The sequence below is a fragment of the Primulina tabacum genome, chromosome 14 (genome assembly GCF_025594145.1).
Source record: "Primulina tabacum isolate GXHZ01 chromosome 14, ASM2559414v2, whole genome shotgun sequence".
NCBI classification, from domain to species: Eukaryota; Viridiplantae; Streptophyta; class Magnoliopsida; order Lamiales; family Gesneriaceae; genus Primulina; species Primulina tabacum.
This window is the reverse complement of record NC_134563.1, coordinates 5,894,269-5,911,815: the sequence shown is the minus strand read 5'-3', so window position 1 is coordinate 5,911,815 and position 17,547 is coordinate 5,894,269. Positions and strand designations below refer to the sequence as shown.

Sequence of the window (17,547 nt, the reverse complement as noted above, 5' to 3'; positions counted from 1 at the left end):
CAACTTGATAAATATTTAAAGTGAAGATAATAATATTTAAATGATTTAAGATTGTGAGATAACATGGGGGATGCATGCTTACACTGACAGAGCAGAGGCCCGCAAAGTTGGCTGATGCAAATTTCTATTAATCCACTTCGACTCTTAACCCAAGTTTGGCGGTTCAGGGAACAAACGCAGCATGACACTGTCCACTATACTATATATATACTCTCTCCCTCTTCCTTCATATCTTCCAAGTAAGAAAAATATTATAAATAAATAGCACTTTTAATAAGTAAATTACATAATATTTTTTATTTAATTCTTTAAGCAGTCAAATTTTGTTTTTTTTTTCTTTCAATTGGTTGATTTTTTTGTTTCAATTTTTATTCTTTTCATCAGAGTACTGGCATAGTGTCACCTACATCAGTAATATCCAATTATTGAACTAATACAAATTTTTGATTAATTAAAGGATTGAAACTCATATAGGCCAACTTATATTGCGATTTTGTTATTTTTCTCGATCTTTTTTTAAAAATAAAAATAAAACATCATCCGATTAGAATGGGTTTAGCTGACTGATAAGTCAAATTCCTATATAATTTTAGGGATTTCATTTTCGTGCTTATCTTGAATTTTCATTCTATATTTCATGCTAATTTAATTTAATTTTATCTTATTTATAGATTTAAACAAAAGATAAAAAAAACTAGTTTTGGAGATAAGTTGATTGTAAAAGATTTCAAAGACAAAAAAAATACGAAAAGAAAGGAAATATAATATTATTAACGTGAGAATCATGGAGTTTTAGAAGAAAATCTTGGCAAATCTTAATTGAGATGAACTCTCACCAATTTTATCAACAACTTGAACTTGACAGGAGTTTCAAAAATTTGGAGGATTAAAGGAGAACTACATGAGTTAAGTTAACAGACTTGTACAGAGAAGAACAGAAGTGAAGACAACAACAGAGAGGAAGAAGAAGAACGCGAGCGAAGATAGATGTTGAAGTTGGAGGAATACTTCAACACGCCAAAATCACTGAATATTTCTTTTATTCCTTCTTGATTATGTTTTCTCCCATGAATTTAAATATGAATTTTCGCTTTTGTTATAAATTTATGGAGTAGACTTTTATAGGCTAAGGTCACGATAGGACCGACACAAATTATTTTTGATGTTTTAAGTTGGACCGATGTTATTATTTATTTTGATTCATTGATGTATATCGTGTATCATGCGTTCTTTTAATCTGATCAATTAAATTGAATATTTGTTGATTAATCTAAAAACGGAAAGAGAAATATTAATATTTGCTTCACTTCATCAATCAACACATGGTTAAACTGACTAGAAATAATTTTCGATTTCAATGTGTCATTTTAGGTTGAAAAACTAAAATTCCACAGTGAATTAATGCGGTTGAATCTAATTAAATTCAGTTACGAATAATTAGATTATTAGATTTAATTATGTTTACTAATTTGAGAAATCGTTTAATAAATAATCTTAAGAATTTCGTCGTGAGTAGATTGTAAACTTGTCTCGGTATAGTTGTGCGCCTTAGTCGTTTTTAGAAATTTGAATTTTCTTCTAAATTAAGAGTTTGGATTTTTTTTGCTTTAGTTAATTTATTTTAATTGTTTAATTTTTTTAAATTAATTTATCATATCTCACTTGAATTTGATTAGCATAAATTAGGAAAAATAATTCCTATTCTAGTATTTAAACATATCTCTATGGGTACGATATTTGGAATCATAATGCAATTATTATAACTTGAGCTAGTCTGCTTGCTAGAAATATTCACAACCGAAATCGTCGGTCAAGTTTTTAATGCCGTTGCCCGAGATCAAATTGTTTAATATTAGGATTTATCATTTTCTTGAGATTATACTTTTATTTAATTTTATTGATTTTACGTATATTCATAAGTTTAAAGTTTGTTTATTTTATTTATTTATTTCCAGGTGTTATCTAGTAGTGCATGAGCCGTACTATAGGAGAGATAGAATTAGATCCTTTTGATCCAGAGATTGAGAATACTTTCTGACGCAGACGTAGAGCACAAGGGAGCAATCCTCAGATTATGGCGTGGAAGAAGAATTCAAAACTGATGACAATATTGAAATTGAAATACCAAGGATCGATGCAATGACCAACGAGGAGGATGATCACACTGTCTATGATCTTACTAGACAAACTATTGGAGGTTATGGTTTGATCATCACTTGTCCTAATGTGGAAGCAAACAATTTTGAGTTGAAGCCAGCCATAATTCAAATGATACAATATCAAGTGAGATTTGGAGGATCTCACACTGAGGATCTTAATGCGCATTTGGAGGGATTCTTATCTATATGTGACACAATCAAATTTAATGGAGTGAGCATGGATGCCATAAGATTGAGACCATTCTTTTTCTCGATGCATGGTGAAGCACCAGAATAGCTAGGGATATACCAACTAGCTCTATTATTATATGGTATGGTTTGGTAGAAACGTTCATAAATCAATATTTTTCGCCCACCAAGCTAGTACAACTGTATATGGATATTTCATCTTTCCACCAGAAGGATGAGGAGACACTACATACAGCTTGGGGAAGATTTAGGAAGATGTTGAGGAGGTGTCCTCAACATGGTTTCTCTTAATCCGAGCAAGTTCAGATTTTATATAATGGAGTTGATCCTTCTGTGCGTTCCATGATAGATGCGACAACCCATGATAGTTTATACAGGAAGACCCCACGAGTTGCCTTGACAATAATTTCAAATATGGCTGAAAATAATGCAGGTTGGCCAGACATTAGATGGGAAAAGAAGGCTGGAGTCCTTGAAATGAATGTGTTGATTGCACTCACTCCTAAGATTGATGGTTTGACCCATAACTTCTCTCAACTGCAACGGAATCAAGCAAATCAAGTCCAAAGAATAGTCATCGATGAACAACCCATTTTTTATGAAGAAATAGTAAATTTCGTGGGAAATCAATAGAGACAAAAATCCAATCCATACAGTCCAAATACAATCCAAGATTGAGGAACCACCTAAAGAATATTGAGAATGCCTTTAATCCAACACATATTCCTCAAATGACTGCTTCTAAAAAACTGATACAATAAGGATTATTGGTACCTCAACAACTCCAGGATTCAAGCAAGGGGATCAAAGACCAAATTATGAGGATGTTATGATGAAACATGTCGCGGGGATAGAAATTAGGCTGCAAAATTATGATGCTATCTTGCAAAGGTTGGAAGCTCCAATTGGTCAAATAACCAGTCAGTTAGCAAATCGAGCCCTTGGAACACTACAAGTGATACTGAGAAAAATCCGAAAAGAGTGAATGTAGTGAGTCTAGTGATCAAGGCCGAGGATGAGGAAACAATGAAGCCAAATAATACAGATATAGAGGAAAAAGATGATGGATGTGTGAAATCAAAGATGGAAGATGCTAAGAAAAAGAACACTCACATCAGCACTACACGGAAGACAAATAAGAAAAGTAAGGAGTTTGATTCTAATGATAATATTGATATTAGTACAATCTCATTTCCTCAAAGAGCAAGATAACTGCAATTGTATCATCAATTTTCAAAATTCCTTGAAATTTTTAAGAAATTGAACATAAATATTCTTTTTACTGAGGCTTAGGCTCAAATGCCTTTTTATGCTAATTTTTTTAAAAGATATTTTGATTAAAAAGAGGAAACTTGTTGATTTTGAAATTGTTAAGCTTTCTGATGAGTGTTTAGCAAATTTTCAAAATAAATTACCTCATAAGCTTAAGGATCCAGGTAGTTTCTATATTCCTTGCAATATAGGTAGTTCTAATTTTAACATGACATTGTGTGATCCAGGGTGCTAGCATAAATCTGATGTTTTTTGTTTTGAGAAATTGGGGATTGGACAAGTTAAACCAACTACTATTTCTTTCAACTTACATATAGATCTATTAAATATCCTAAAGAGGTTATAAAAGATGTTTTGCTTAAAGTTGATAAATTTATATTTTTAGTTGATTTTGTTGTGCTAGATATAGAGGAGGATTGTGAGATCCCCTCATCTTAGGTAGTCCTTTCTTAACTATTTGAAGAGCTCTCATAGATGTTGAAAAATGTGAGTCAATTTTCAGGTTGAATGATGATAAGATAACTTAATAATCTTGAGAATTTCGTCATGAATAACTAATTAATTTATTGAATTCGAATTTGACACGTAGATTGTAAACTTGTCTTAGTAACATTATGCACCTTAGTCATTTTTAAGAATTTGAATTTTTGTCTGAATTAATAATTTGGATTTTTTTGCTTTAATTATTTACTTAGATTAAATTAATTTATCTTATCTCATTTAAATTTGATTAGCCTAAGAAAAATAATTCAAATTCTAATATTTAAACATTGGTCTCTGTGTGTACGATACTTAAACTCATCATCCAATTATTATAATTTGACCTTGTCCGCTTGCTATAATTATTCCCAACCAAAATCGTCGGTCACTGATCCCTACCTACATATAAATCAAAAAGAGAAGTGAGACTAACCCAACCTCCGGAGAGTTACTAATATGTTTTTTTACGATGTAAATACAGAAACTAGTTATATCTAGTTTTATATGGCTCAAAACTCACACACACATACATATTGGATCATTGGATTATTTAAATTATTATGAAAAAAAATCAATTTATATTTATATTTAATCATAAATAAATTTTTATTGATAGATGAACCCACTCACATTTAACTCCTGTGCAACATATCTCACATTCGAATCAATCCGGAGTTTCGAGGATAAGTGAGGATCAGATTGCCGATCTTGTCTCCAAACTGCAGCAGCTTATCCCTGAAATTCGCAACAGCCGCCGCTCCGACAAGGTGATCTTACCGTTCTGAGTACTATGCATGCATGCCAATATGCAGTCCGTTTCAAATCCATAGATTTGTTCAATAAATTCTAATCTTTTTTCAAAGGATATCACACTAATCGAGCTAGCTCGCAAGCATTCGATACTAGACTTTTTGCGATTTTAATCTTTTCCTAATTGGCTGAAATATACGCAACATGCTAATCTTTCCTACAAGCCTTCATCACAAGTTGAATTGCAGAATAAGATGAAAACTTGGTTACAGTAGATATCATGTCCAGGCGAAAAGTATTGGGATATTCAACTTGTTATTATAATATCGCGATCTTAAAATTTTAGTAATTATTAAATTCAGTTAGAATATAATATATAACATAATTTTTTTTGAAAGAAATATAAAGCAAATGAAAAACACAAGTTTGGTCATTCATTTATGTTCTTATTTGTAATTTTGAACTTCTAATTTAGTAGTCAAATCACAAGGAAAATGTACATCAGCACCATGTCGGCATCGTAATAGCGCCACATTGAAAAATGACAAAAATCAACGAGAATTAAAACTGAAATTTGACTTAGATAACTTAAATTAAAAATAGATACAATTTTCTCATAAATTATTAGTATGTGTATCTCGAAAATAAATATCGGATCAGGATATAGTTCTGTTGCATCTTCCCTTATAAACGAGGCAAGAACTAGATATATTTTGGGGGCCGATTTCGAATAAATTTAGCCTTACCATTGGTTTAAATCTTGACAGGTCCCGGCTTCGAAGATGGTGCAAGAGACTTGCAACTACATTAGGAACTTACACTGAGAAGTTGATGACCTGAGCGATCGATTGTCGGAGCTTTTAGAATCATCCGACGGTGCTCAGGCGGCCATTATTCGGACCTTGCTAATGTGATAACAGAGCTTTCATGAGCTTGTACCTTTTGCTCTCATTATTGTACACCTGTCTGTATTAAGCCCATCTTATACGGATTTTGAATGCTATAAAATTTGAGATTTTGCCTTTGCTAATATATATATATATATATATATATATCTGTGTGTGTGTGTGGGCACTAATAATAAATCCAAATTAATTATTTCAGTTGATAATATATAAAATAATAAGAAAATTATATTTTTTGTAATGTATTTTTTACGTTTTTTTTTTAAATTTAGTTATGTTATTATTCAAGTCATGATCTTAGTCTATTAAATTGCACTTTTCTTCAAGTTTTAGTCTTTTTTCCACCGTATTGCTGTTGTGGCGTCGAACACTTTAGAAATATCCGTCGCACTTCATCAATTTGACACACAATCATTTTATGGCACTACATAACCACTCCGGTGAAAAAATGAATAAAAATCAGAGAAAATTACAATTTAGTTGTCTGAACTGTAAATTGTTCGATAACAGAACAAAAAAATCATGTTTTTCAAATAATAATTATAAATTTTCTGGATTCAAATCCAAATTATTATATCATAGTCGTGCCACACATATTAATTTATAACCAACTATATAAATATTATATTGACTACTTTTTATTCTATAATATCTTATAGAAACATGGAAGTTTGCCTACACGGCATCCACCCATGGCCCTGTGTCCTTCAACATTTTGGAAACTCCAATATTGGAAAGTTTCTATCTTTGACCACTATAATTATTTATGTAGTATGTCTTTTGTGAGATGGTCTCACGAATCTTTATCTGTGAGACGGGTCAACCCTACCGATATTCATAATAAAAAATAATACTTTTAGCATAAAAATTAATATTTTTTCATGGATGACCCAAATAAGAGATCTGTCTCACAAAATACGACCGTGAGACCGTCTCACACAAGTTTTTGTCTTATTTATGTTCAGAACTAAAATACCATGGTTTGATAATGAGTGGTTTTTACATTTTATTTTGAAAAACCCAAATTAAATTCTGTTCAATTAACCATATTATCAGATTAAATAGGTTCCCCGCGATTTTTCTATTTAATCCAAGTTTAACGACGGAATTAGCTCTATTCCGTGCTATTTTAGCACTAAAACTCTTGTGACATTAAAATATCCACAAAACTATATCTCATTGGTTTTGCAAAGAAATTTTTATTTATCTTTAATTGTAGAAGAATCTATAATTTTTTTTGTTAAATTTCAACTAGATAAACAAAAAAAAAAGTAGGTCTTTGTGAGACGGTTTCACGAATATTTATCTATGAGACAGGTCAACCCTACCGATATTTACAATAAAAAATAATACTCTTAACATAAAAAGTAATATTATTTTTCATGGATGACTCAAATAAGATATATGTCTCACAAAATACGACTCGTGAGACCGTCTCACGCAAGTTTTTGCAAAAAAACAAAACAAAACACACACACATACAGACATAATCTCAATGGTTGGATCAAAATAAATTTGCAAATGTTAAATTTGAATTTGAATGGCCCAAACATGAATGTTGATTTTTTCAAGGTCCATTGAGTTGAGTTTCCAAATCTATCAATAAACACGAAACTGGATTCCCACAACCAAACACGTTTCCAAATTTTTAGAGATACAATTTTTTTTATTTAATTATTTTTAAATTTGTGAGAAAATATTAATATACACTATCTATTAATATTTTATTCGATGTTTATGTATTTCATTAAAAACATAAGTAATTTTTTTGAATTAAAGCTGATATAATAAGATACACACACTTTATGTCTTAATTAATCTCATATTTAAAAATTATTTCGAACTCACTTCCCAATAACGTCTGATCATATTCTTACAGTTTTCCGTGGAAAACACTTTACCTTACAAAACGATTTTTTTTTTCTCAAAAGATTTTAAAACACCAACGTTTGTTTGTTTGTTTTTTTCAAATAAAAATTCCTAGATAAAGCCAGCTGTATTATGTATAATAGTATAGATATACTAGGTTCATAGGATCTTAATCCCTATATTCAATTAGTAATGTTCACTCCACTCATTCGGGTTGAACTTGTCAATAATAATTAGCAGATCTCTTGTGATATAATCTCATAAATTTTGTGAGACGATCTAACGGATAAAATCTGTGAGACAGATCATTCATACTCATATTTATAATAATAAGTTATATTTTTGACATAAAAAGTAATCATTTTTTATGGGTGACCCAAATAGAAAATTCGTCTAACGAAATTGACTCATGAGATAGTCTCACAAAATTTTTTTTGATAATAAATCGTCAAGAATTTAAATCAGATTTATAATTGAAACCCCAATTATTTTGTTATTTGGTTGGGATAATCTACTTACAATGAATTCAAAATTTCAAATAGTTATTTTTAGATTGTAAATATTTAATTATCTATTCAATTATTTTAAGAATATATATTTAATTAACAATTGGGGCATTTTGGTCATTGCAATAAAATTTACAAAATTAATCTATCATTTTAAACTCATACCAAACACTATGTTATTTATCCCACCATACTATTAATCCATATATCTCATTTTTTAATCACTCTATTACTAATCATTTACTTATCTCATCACACGTACTAAACGGAGCCTAAAACAATATATAATATATTTTAAATGAGAATGATATAAAATTACTTATAAAAAGTTTTTGGTTTTTCCAGGTATGTTTTAGAGAGCTACTTGACCAAAATTTCCTCTAAATCATATATACTAGATATCATATATACCTGATTAAATCGTAAAATATAAACTGAAAATTATAACATTTACTGATAACTTTGATTTATAATGAACATACATATTTTAATCTAATATTATCATTATTATTATTCACTTGAAACCAAGCCGTGGGTTGCCCCAGGGAGACCCGCTTTCACCATACCTCTTTGTTTTGTGTGCCCATGGTCTCTCTCTTTTTAATGCATATGAATACAGAGGCTTTTTTCGCAGAGTGAAGATTGCACCTACTAGCCCATCAGTGTCTCACTTGTTCTTTGCAGATGACAGCCTGTTGTTCTTTAAAGCGGCTATGGAAGATGGGGCAAGGGTGAAGGAATGCCTGTCTTGTTATGAGAAAGCATCCGGTCAACTCATCAATTATGATAAGTCAGCTTTATCCTTTAATCCGAATACTCATCCTTTGCAATGGATACGATAAAAAATATCCTGACTATTCCTGTGGTACACCAACATGATCTCTATTTTGGCTTACCTACAGTGTCATTGAAGAGTAAGAGGTTACAGTTTAAGTATCTGGTGGACAGAGTGGTGAAAAGAATACAAGGATGGGGGTAATAAATGGTTCTCTACAGGTGGGAAAGAAGTGCTGATCAAATCAATACTTCAAGAAATACCTACATTTGCTATGTCTTGCTTCAAATTACCAACCGGGGTTTGTGATGATATTGAACGTGAATGTGTGAATTTCTGGTGGGGAGTTGAGAATGGAAAAAGGAGAATTCACTGACGATCTTGGGAATTTTTATGCCAAGTAAAAGGCAGGGGCGGTCTTGGATTCAGAAAGTTGACCGAATTCAATAGAGCCCTCTTAGCAAAACAGCTATGGAGCCTCATACGTTATCCTGACTCTTTAGTCAGTCGTGTTCTTAAAGGTAGATATTTCAGGCATGGGTCAGTGCTGGAAGCGGGCTTGGGCAGTAACCCATCCTACATCTGGAGATCGATATTATGGAGTAAGGATATCCTCATGTCCGGTTTAATATGGAGAGTTGGAGACGGCCAATCAATAAAAATATTTGGAGACAAGTGGATACCGAGCATGCAAGCAATTATTGGTGATCCTCTAGTTCCATAGGAGCGTGAGGTGACAGTTAGTGCCTTGATTCAAGATGGGGAATGTAATGCTAACTTAATAGCTAATAGGTTTAATCCATATGTCGCCGGAGAAATCCTCAAGATCCCACTTTCGGTAGAAGGGACTCTTGATATATTATTCTGGAGGCATGATGCCAAAGGTCAGTACACGGTGAGAGATGGGTGCCGCACCCAGCGTGGGCTATTCTTAGCCCCGGAGCATCAATCGAAGCATCCCAACGATGATTGGTGGTCTTTTCTCTGGAGCCTTTCTGTTCCACCAAAGATTCGGTTATTCTGGTGGAATATTTTCCATTATTGTATACCGACTAACCAGAACTATCCAGACACCATGTCCCAGTGAATGAATCCTGCAATCTATGCAATTTTTCTACAGACTCGTCTGGACATGCCCTGTTCTTTTGTGCTGCGATTAAACATCTGTGGAAGAACACATCTTTTGCCCAAGTGTAGGAAACTCCCAAGCTAACACATTGGAGCTTTGTCTGTGGTGAAAGACCAATTCTCAAAGACGGAATTTGAGGAGTTTGCAATTCACACATAGACGGTATGGAAAGAAAAGCAGAAATATCTTCATGGAGATAGGGAGAAACCGTTAGCTGATAATGTTTCCTGAAGTTATGCAATCTTATCTGATTTCAAAAAAGCCCGGACCAAAGAGAAAATTGAGGATGCATCAAAAAAGAGTAATCCGGAGAGGATATGGAATCCGCCAAGATTATGCACATTAAAACTGGAATCCGCCAAGATTATGCACATTAAAACTCAATGTAGATGCGGCCGTGGATGATAATAGACATCATTTTAGCATTGGTGGCGCACTCCGAGACAAACAAGGTCGACTGTTATTGGCTTTTGGGAAGCAAATCAACCAACCCATTTCAGTGGTTCATGGTGAACTTCTGGCTATTCGAGAAGGTATTATTCTAATGCATGACAAAGGCTTTACTGATGTTCAAGTTGCAACCGACTCCTTATTGGCAGTGCAAGCAGTCACTACCACTCGGGATGATATTGGTTATACGAGCCTCTGTGCAACAGATATTAGAGAGCGTATGAGTGAATCTGAGATATATGAGCTTATTCATGTTCGTCGTACGGCAAATAATGTAGCTCATAGCATTGCACGTTTTACTTTTGATTCCCCTTCACCCTTTTGTTTGGTTGAATGGTGATTTTCCTTCTTGGTTGCTTCAGCTTGTAATGGATGATTTGAATCAATAAAATTACAAGTTTTATATAAAAAAAAATTAGTCACTTGAAACGTTGTTTATCTTTCAGTAAATTGAAAACCGACGAAAATTTTGGGATCAAATCATTTTAAAAGCATTTTACAAAACAAATCATATTTAAAATTATATACATGTAAATAATATTTATATTAGAACGGGAACACAAAAACTGTGTACTATAGTGATGGGCAGTGGTTGAGAAATCGCTTTCAAGGAAGAAGAAAGACGAAAACGAGTGATGTGCAGCAGAAAAGGGCACATGGGCATCATATTTTCTTGACCTGAAATGGAATATTCTTTAATTTGTAATTAATATATATTAAATAAAATAATTAATAAATGAAATATATCCATACATCTAGTACATATTGGCTAAGGTATATTGAGGAATCACGGGTATATAAATTGCATCTGAACTTCATTTGATAATTTTTTTTGAGTTTTTTTAGATATATTTAAAATAGAAGACGATTTTGTTCTTTAGATGCAATCTTCCTGATTTTTGCCCCATTTATATGTGTCATTTCTAGATCATATTTGATGATGATCGGGTGGATCGGGTGCGAGCTTAGTGGGCGATTACATCGAATCGGGTTGATGAGCTAGAGATGATTGCCCGGGCACCTGGACCTGCACTCTCAAGGGAGAAAGAACGTTAATGGGGGCCGGAAGATTCTTCGGCGTGACCACTCCGACGTTCAAGTCAGTGAAGGGTTTTAGAGAATTTTGTAGTAAATGTTGTAGGCAATATGTAAGTGAATGAATCTTTAAAGTTTGAGCAAACATGATACTTATAGCAAGAAAGTCAATGATGAGCTTGTTTTTAGTGCTAACTTACTAATTATGGCAAGATAATTGTCAATGCTCTACTTTCTGACAACTTCTTTGACATGGTAAATCCCTGCGATTTTGACATTAGTGAATACCAAAATAAGATATCTCATATTTGTGCACTCGAGTGCGGTACTATTATCGAGGTAGCCCGGGTAGAAAGCCATTATCCGAGAACTTGTCTGGTAGCCCGATTATCTGTCAGATTGGCCCAAAACTTCTCATAACCTGATCCATGACCCGGGATCATCTGATAACCATGACCCGGACCCCATCACCAATATTCATGTGGGTGACATTGAAAAAACAAGAAGTTTCGAATTCGTAAATGAAATTTTCACTTAGAGATTAAAATAATGAAAGGACATTCTATCAATTTTGAGACAAGTTAAATTATATATGAATATGAATGCAATGTGTGTGTATATATAAAATACTTAGTTATAGAATCCAATAATTCAAAATTGAGATATGGAAACATCCCATTCCAAAGGGGAGCCTTTCATCTTCCAACTAATAAAGTCACGTCATAGTCTTTGGCCTCTTTTAAGTTAGAAAAAATATTAATGGCTTCCACTTGACCACCATTAATTCAAGGTGACGTAACTTTTAGTGTTACTTTATTTATTTAAATGTGTATATATTATTCTCTCGTTCGTCGTAATTTCTTAAAATATGCCAACTTTTGGTTTCTTCATGGAAAGGAACATTAAACATAAACTTTATGGCTCCCTCGTATGTTTGTTTGTTTCCTAATTAAGTCGTATTATTCCATGTAGGATAGCTTATGCTGCCCTTCATAATTGAAAGATGAAAGTTCATGTGAAATTGTATAAAAATTTAATTTATCCACTCCAAAATCCATACAAGGATGCGTTAATTGTGTGTGTGTGTTATATATATATATTTGCTGGCGTTACATATAGACTCAGCCTCCATTTCATGTTATAGAAAATGGAAAGATATATGATGGAATAGCAGGAGAAAAGACATTTGGAGGGCCACTCGTTGATGTCTCACTATATAATAAATTGAAGCGATGGAACAGAAATGCACAGTTGGAGGGGGCACACGGACAAATTAAGGTACAGGAAAGTAATGTTGTGAAAAAGAGATCCATGGCCCTCCAATCCTTTCATTTTCTCATTACTTTTTTAAAAAAAAATTTTTGTTCTATGTGTTTTCACACACTCGAATAGGGGTTAGCTACATCTACATATACAAGAGGATAATCAATGGGATTGAAAGGAGAAGAGGGGGTGGGTTCATCTTGGTGCATGCATGATGTATGTTGGAGGGTTAGGTGGAAAACCCTACCCCTTCTCTTGGAGCCATTCTTGCATTCTTGACCCCATCGGATGCCTGTTTTGAGTCTGCTGGACTCGTTCAAGATTAGCTAGCTAGCTCCTAAACTGGATTTCAGGATTGTGTTTAATTGTTAACAGTAAAAATTCATTTTTTAGATAATTTTGAGGTGTCTCGTCTCATATGGACGATCATCGACTATGTCTACTGCGCGATCTAAAGAAACCAAAGTGCGACGAGTAGCCTCTTGAAAGATCGACATATTGGTGGAAGGCAAGGTCACACTGGATGAGGATTAATTGGACTCAGCTCCAAACAGGAATAGATCCGAATTATGCGTCAGGGGGAAAGGTAACCCGTCTCTAGGATTAGTGGGGCATAGTTTGGATACCCTAGCTTATCAAAAAGGAGAAAAACGATGTTGAAAACTTGAAAGGAACACGATGCACGACTAATATTGGAGTTCCTTGCATCTCCATTTGTTTTACTGTTTTACTTTTGTATTTTCTCTCGACCTCGTTAATTTATTTTTTTATATCTGTTAAAACTTTACAATACTTTATTCATCTTTCGAGAACTACGATATTGAAACACATCATCTTCTGACAATAAATTGAATTAATAATTTTTTCGTATAATTTTATAACAATCTCAATTACGTAGATATTTTAATACATATCTAGACTAAAATGTTTTAAGGTCTACCATCTTCCCTAGCTAAACCCTAAGATTTTACCCATTAAGTATATTAAATAAAAATTTAAGAAAACGAAAACCCACTCAAATAACGATGGATTTCAAGAAAGATTACTTTTCTTCTTCCTTTTACGATCCCTTTAGGTCACCTACTTTCCTTTTATATTGTTACTATATGAACCCAAATTTTCTCCTTTAACAAAGGAATCAAACTACAAAAAAATTTGAGCCTACTATCCATTTTACTCGAAATTTCAATGACAACTGTCCATGAAGAAAAATTTACACCCGACTTTTTACAAGAAAAAAGTTTTAAAATTTATAGTTTTCTTGGTTCTTATTTTTCAAAGCATCGAAATTTTTTGGATTTACTACCATTTCAGATTTATCTATCCAACTTGTAATATATATAAAACGTATATATAATAATAAAAAATCCCACTTCTTAGCTACGGTTAAAAAAAACTTATCCCTCACCACACACAACACAATTTTCCAAAGAAAAGGAGCCCTCGCCTTGAATCTGATCAGGCTTTTAAGCTATGATTTCCATATAGTTTAAAGCAATGAATATTAGTGCACATAAGAACAATAATATATGGGGTAAAATATCTAAATTTCTCAATTTAATTTAAGATTTTAGTTATCTAAGTAGTTAAAGTCAGGTTTCAATGTAATAATTTGTGTGGTACTGAAAATTGCTGACATTAAATTAACTATTGCTAGCACGCACATGTAAAATTACATAAACAATAAGTAGAAAAACAACTTAAAAAAACTCAAAACTATTGCAACTTTTAGCACATTGTTTTAAAAAATCTAACTTTAAAAAGTAGATCACAAAAATCCAAAACATGATAGCTTAGAGATTAAACTGACTATTTTCCATGTATTGGATGAAATAAGAATAATCATTGGTGATCAATTAATTGCATAAATTTTATCGTTAGCTTATTGATCAATGGAATAAATCTGACATAAAATTCATGTGGGACAAGTCACATATATTACATACCCAACGACTTAAAATACATAAAAAATGTTTTACCATAAAGTTTAAAATATATGAAATTTCCATCCACACCCCTCCCTTTCATATTAATAGTTTTGGTCTCCATTTTTTGCAACCCATTTATCAAGGAATACTCACGATGACTGGTGGATTATATCGTTATCCCACTCGATCTAACTGCAGGTGGCACCATTTTTATAGCTCATAAAATGTACTGAAAATGGCGTTCTTCCACTCCAATTTCATGCTACATCAAGATCATGATCATCACAATCCTCCCTCCACTTCTCTTGCAGTACCATTAATTCTTCCTTCATGTAGTCCCCACGAATTTCACGGTACCTTTTTTTTTGCTTCTTCCCATTTTGTATATATATTATATACTGTAGTATTTATGAGATTTTTCTTTTTGTGATCAGTCTTTTTTTTTATGATTCTTGAAGGAAGATTCTTGAGATTTGTTCTGTGTGATGATAGGAGAATCATATTGAAATTAGAATGGATTATCGTTCACAAAAAGCATGACTATTTAAGATTTTTACATATACACAGTTATACATACTTGTAAGAAAGAACAATGAATTTTCTTTGTACAGGTGTGGCTTCCCTGCTAGGGAAGAGATCATCAATGTCATTCTCGACAGGAATGGACGGCTGTGATGAGATGAACATGAGAGATGATGAACTATCCGACGACGGATCGCTACTGGGGGAGAAAAAGAGGAGGCTGAACATGGAGCAAGTAAAGACTCTGGAGAAGAACTTTGAGCAAGGGAACAAGCTGGAGCCCGAAAGAAAGCTGCAGCTGGCCCGAGCCCTCGGGCTTCAGCCCAGACAGATTGCCATCTGGTTTCAGAACAGGAGAGCTAGATGGAAGACTAAGCAATTGGAAAAGGATTACGAACTTCTTAAGAGTCAATTCGAAGCTCTCAAAAAAGAGAATGATTCCCTTCAAGCACATAATCAGAAACTTCATGCTGAGGTAATAATTAATGTCTCCAATTTAATCAACTTCATCGTTTATTTCCTTAAACTTTGAGCATGTTAGAATGTTCGAGTTAAGATAAGAGCATCGTATGGATCATGTAAATAAGTATAATGATGTCCGATTAACCTAAAATAATTATTGTTTCAATATTAATCACGCAACAATAAATGCATATAAGTTGAGCTGTTTAATTATCTTGTTTGAGATGTGATGGTTGCTCCATTATTTGAATCATTTTGATATTATAATATTTTTATATATATTTTTTGAACAGTTTCAAGATTTGCAGATATTGGCACTGAAGACAAGGGAGCCAACAGAATCCATCAATCTCAACAAAGAAACAGAAGGTTCCTGCAGCAACAGAAGTGAAAACAGCTCAGAAATCAAACTCGATATTTCAAGAAATCCAGCAATTCACAGCCCATTAGCCACAAACCCCACCACAGACAAGGCCTTCTTCCCATCTTCACTTCGGCAAAGCAATGGAATTGCACAGTTCTTCCAGAACAACACGAGGCCCGAAATTCAGGTCCCGAAAATGGACCAAGCTGTGAAGGAAGAAAGCCTGTGCAATATGTTCTGCGGCATGGATGATCAGACAGGGTTTTGGCCATGGCTAGAGCAACACCATTTCAATTAAAAACTCGATATTTCCGACGCCTTAATCGAGTTTTAAATTGGTTTTACAGAATCATTGGTGAAATCCCATTTGGATGAGATCAAGATGGGATCATGATCAAGTTATCATATTTTATAAGTTTTTTTTAATGATTAATTGAGTTTCTTGTTTCGATATATTCTTTAGGGTTGGTGTACAAAGTAGTAGAAAATGTGTATCACTACTCGAGGAGAGGTAAGAGTCCTCGGAGGGAATAAAGGAATGGGGATTTGTTCTTACACACATTTTACTACCAATTTTTATTTTTTTTTTTATTTTTATGTAAGCCCACCAAAAAAATTCTATAAAATCAAAAGTCTTATGTATTTTTATTATTTTGGCATAGTTTCCACAATCAATAAAATGAATATATTCCTAAGTTTCTGTAGTGATTTTATTGGCTTAAATAACAATAGTCTATTATAAATCAACATGATTTAAATTACATTTTTTTCCCAAGTTTTTCGTATTAGCCTAAATATTCTATTTCTTGGTAATTTTTTTTTATCGACTTCAAGTCGCTCGCAATAGTAATCAATCAATCAAAAAGTAGGACAAAAAATTGGATTAAAATTTTTGGGAAGTAGTATTGATGAAAGAGAAAGAATCATAAGCTCAAAACCCAATAAGTGGAAAAAGACAAAGGAGATAAATGGAAGGATAACATGAGAAAACGATGGAGAGTTGGGAAAATGTCACTCATGAAGAAGACTACACTAAGAGTTTTTCTTTGCTCTAGTTTACAAGTGACAGTGAAAAGATAATTGTTATTGAATAGAATTATTGCCTTTAATTTGTCATCTCCGATAAATTTGAGGTTTTAAATTATGTTGCTTGAATACATAGGTTTAAGTTCCAAACTCTGTCGGTATACTTGGACAGATAATTTTGATTTATGGATTTTGACTATAATTTTATTGTTAACCGAAGGAAAATAATATTTCTGAATTTAATTGATAAAATGTCTTGATTTAAATTATTTCTCTAACAATATCTTTTCCTTGTTAATTTGATTTCATATAATATCTTGTGAGATTTTGTCTTCCTAAGATAATGAGATAATTAAGTAAATATATTTTAGATATGCTATTTATGATACTGATTTTAAAGAGATATGGTATTAAGAGTTTATTTATAATTAAACTCTTACTTTTCTTGTGCAATAGGTTTCCT

At 32.8% G+C, this 17,547-nt stretch overlaps 1 protein-coding gene across 2 annotated transcripts; it reads left to right on the top strand.

The window, feature by feature from the left end:
- Positions 1 to 14,805: 14,805 nt before the first annotated feature.
- Positions 14,806 to 16,675, top strand: LOC142525520 (homeobox-leucine zipper protein ATHB-13-like). Of its 2 annotated transcripts, none has more exons than XM_075629831.1 (3): positions 14,806 to 15,063; positions 15,322 to 15,707; positions 15,988 to 16,675. In XM_075629831.1, the coding sequence occupies exons 1-3, from the start codon at positions 14,946 to 14,948 to the stop codon at positions 16,354 to 16,356; spliced, it is 873 nt and encodes a 290-aa protein (XP_075485946.1). In that variant the 5' UTR covers positions 14,806 to 14,945; the 3' UTR covers positions 16,357 to 16,675. The 2 variants fall into 2 exon arrangements, with proteins under 2 accessions (XP_075485946.1, XP_075485948.1); XM_075629833.1 differs by having other exon boundaries at positions 14,811 to 15,063; positions 16,003 to 16,673.
- The last annotated feature ends 872 nt before the right edge of the window (positions 16,676 to 17,547 follow it).

Coding starts and splice junctions, on each gene's coding strand:
- LOC142525520 (XM_075629831.1), top strand. CDS start 14,946: ATGGCGTTCTTCCACTCCAATTTCATGCTACATCAAGATCATGATCAT. Junction 15,064..15,321: donor TAGTCCCCACGAATTTCACG/GTACCTTTTTTT, acceptor TTCTTTGTACAG/GTGTGGCTTCCCTGCTAGGG. Junction 15,708..15,987: donor ATCAGAAACTTCATGCTGAG/GTAATAATTAAT, acceptor TTTTTTGAACAG/TTTCAAGATTTGCAGATATT.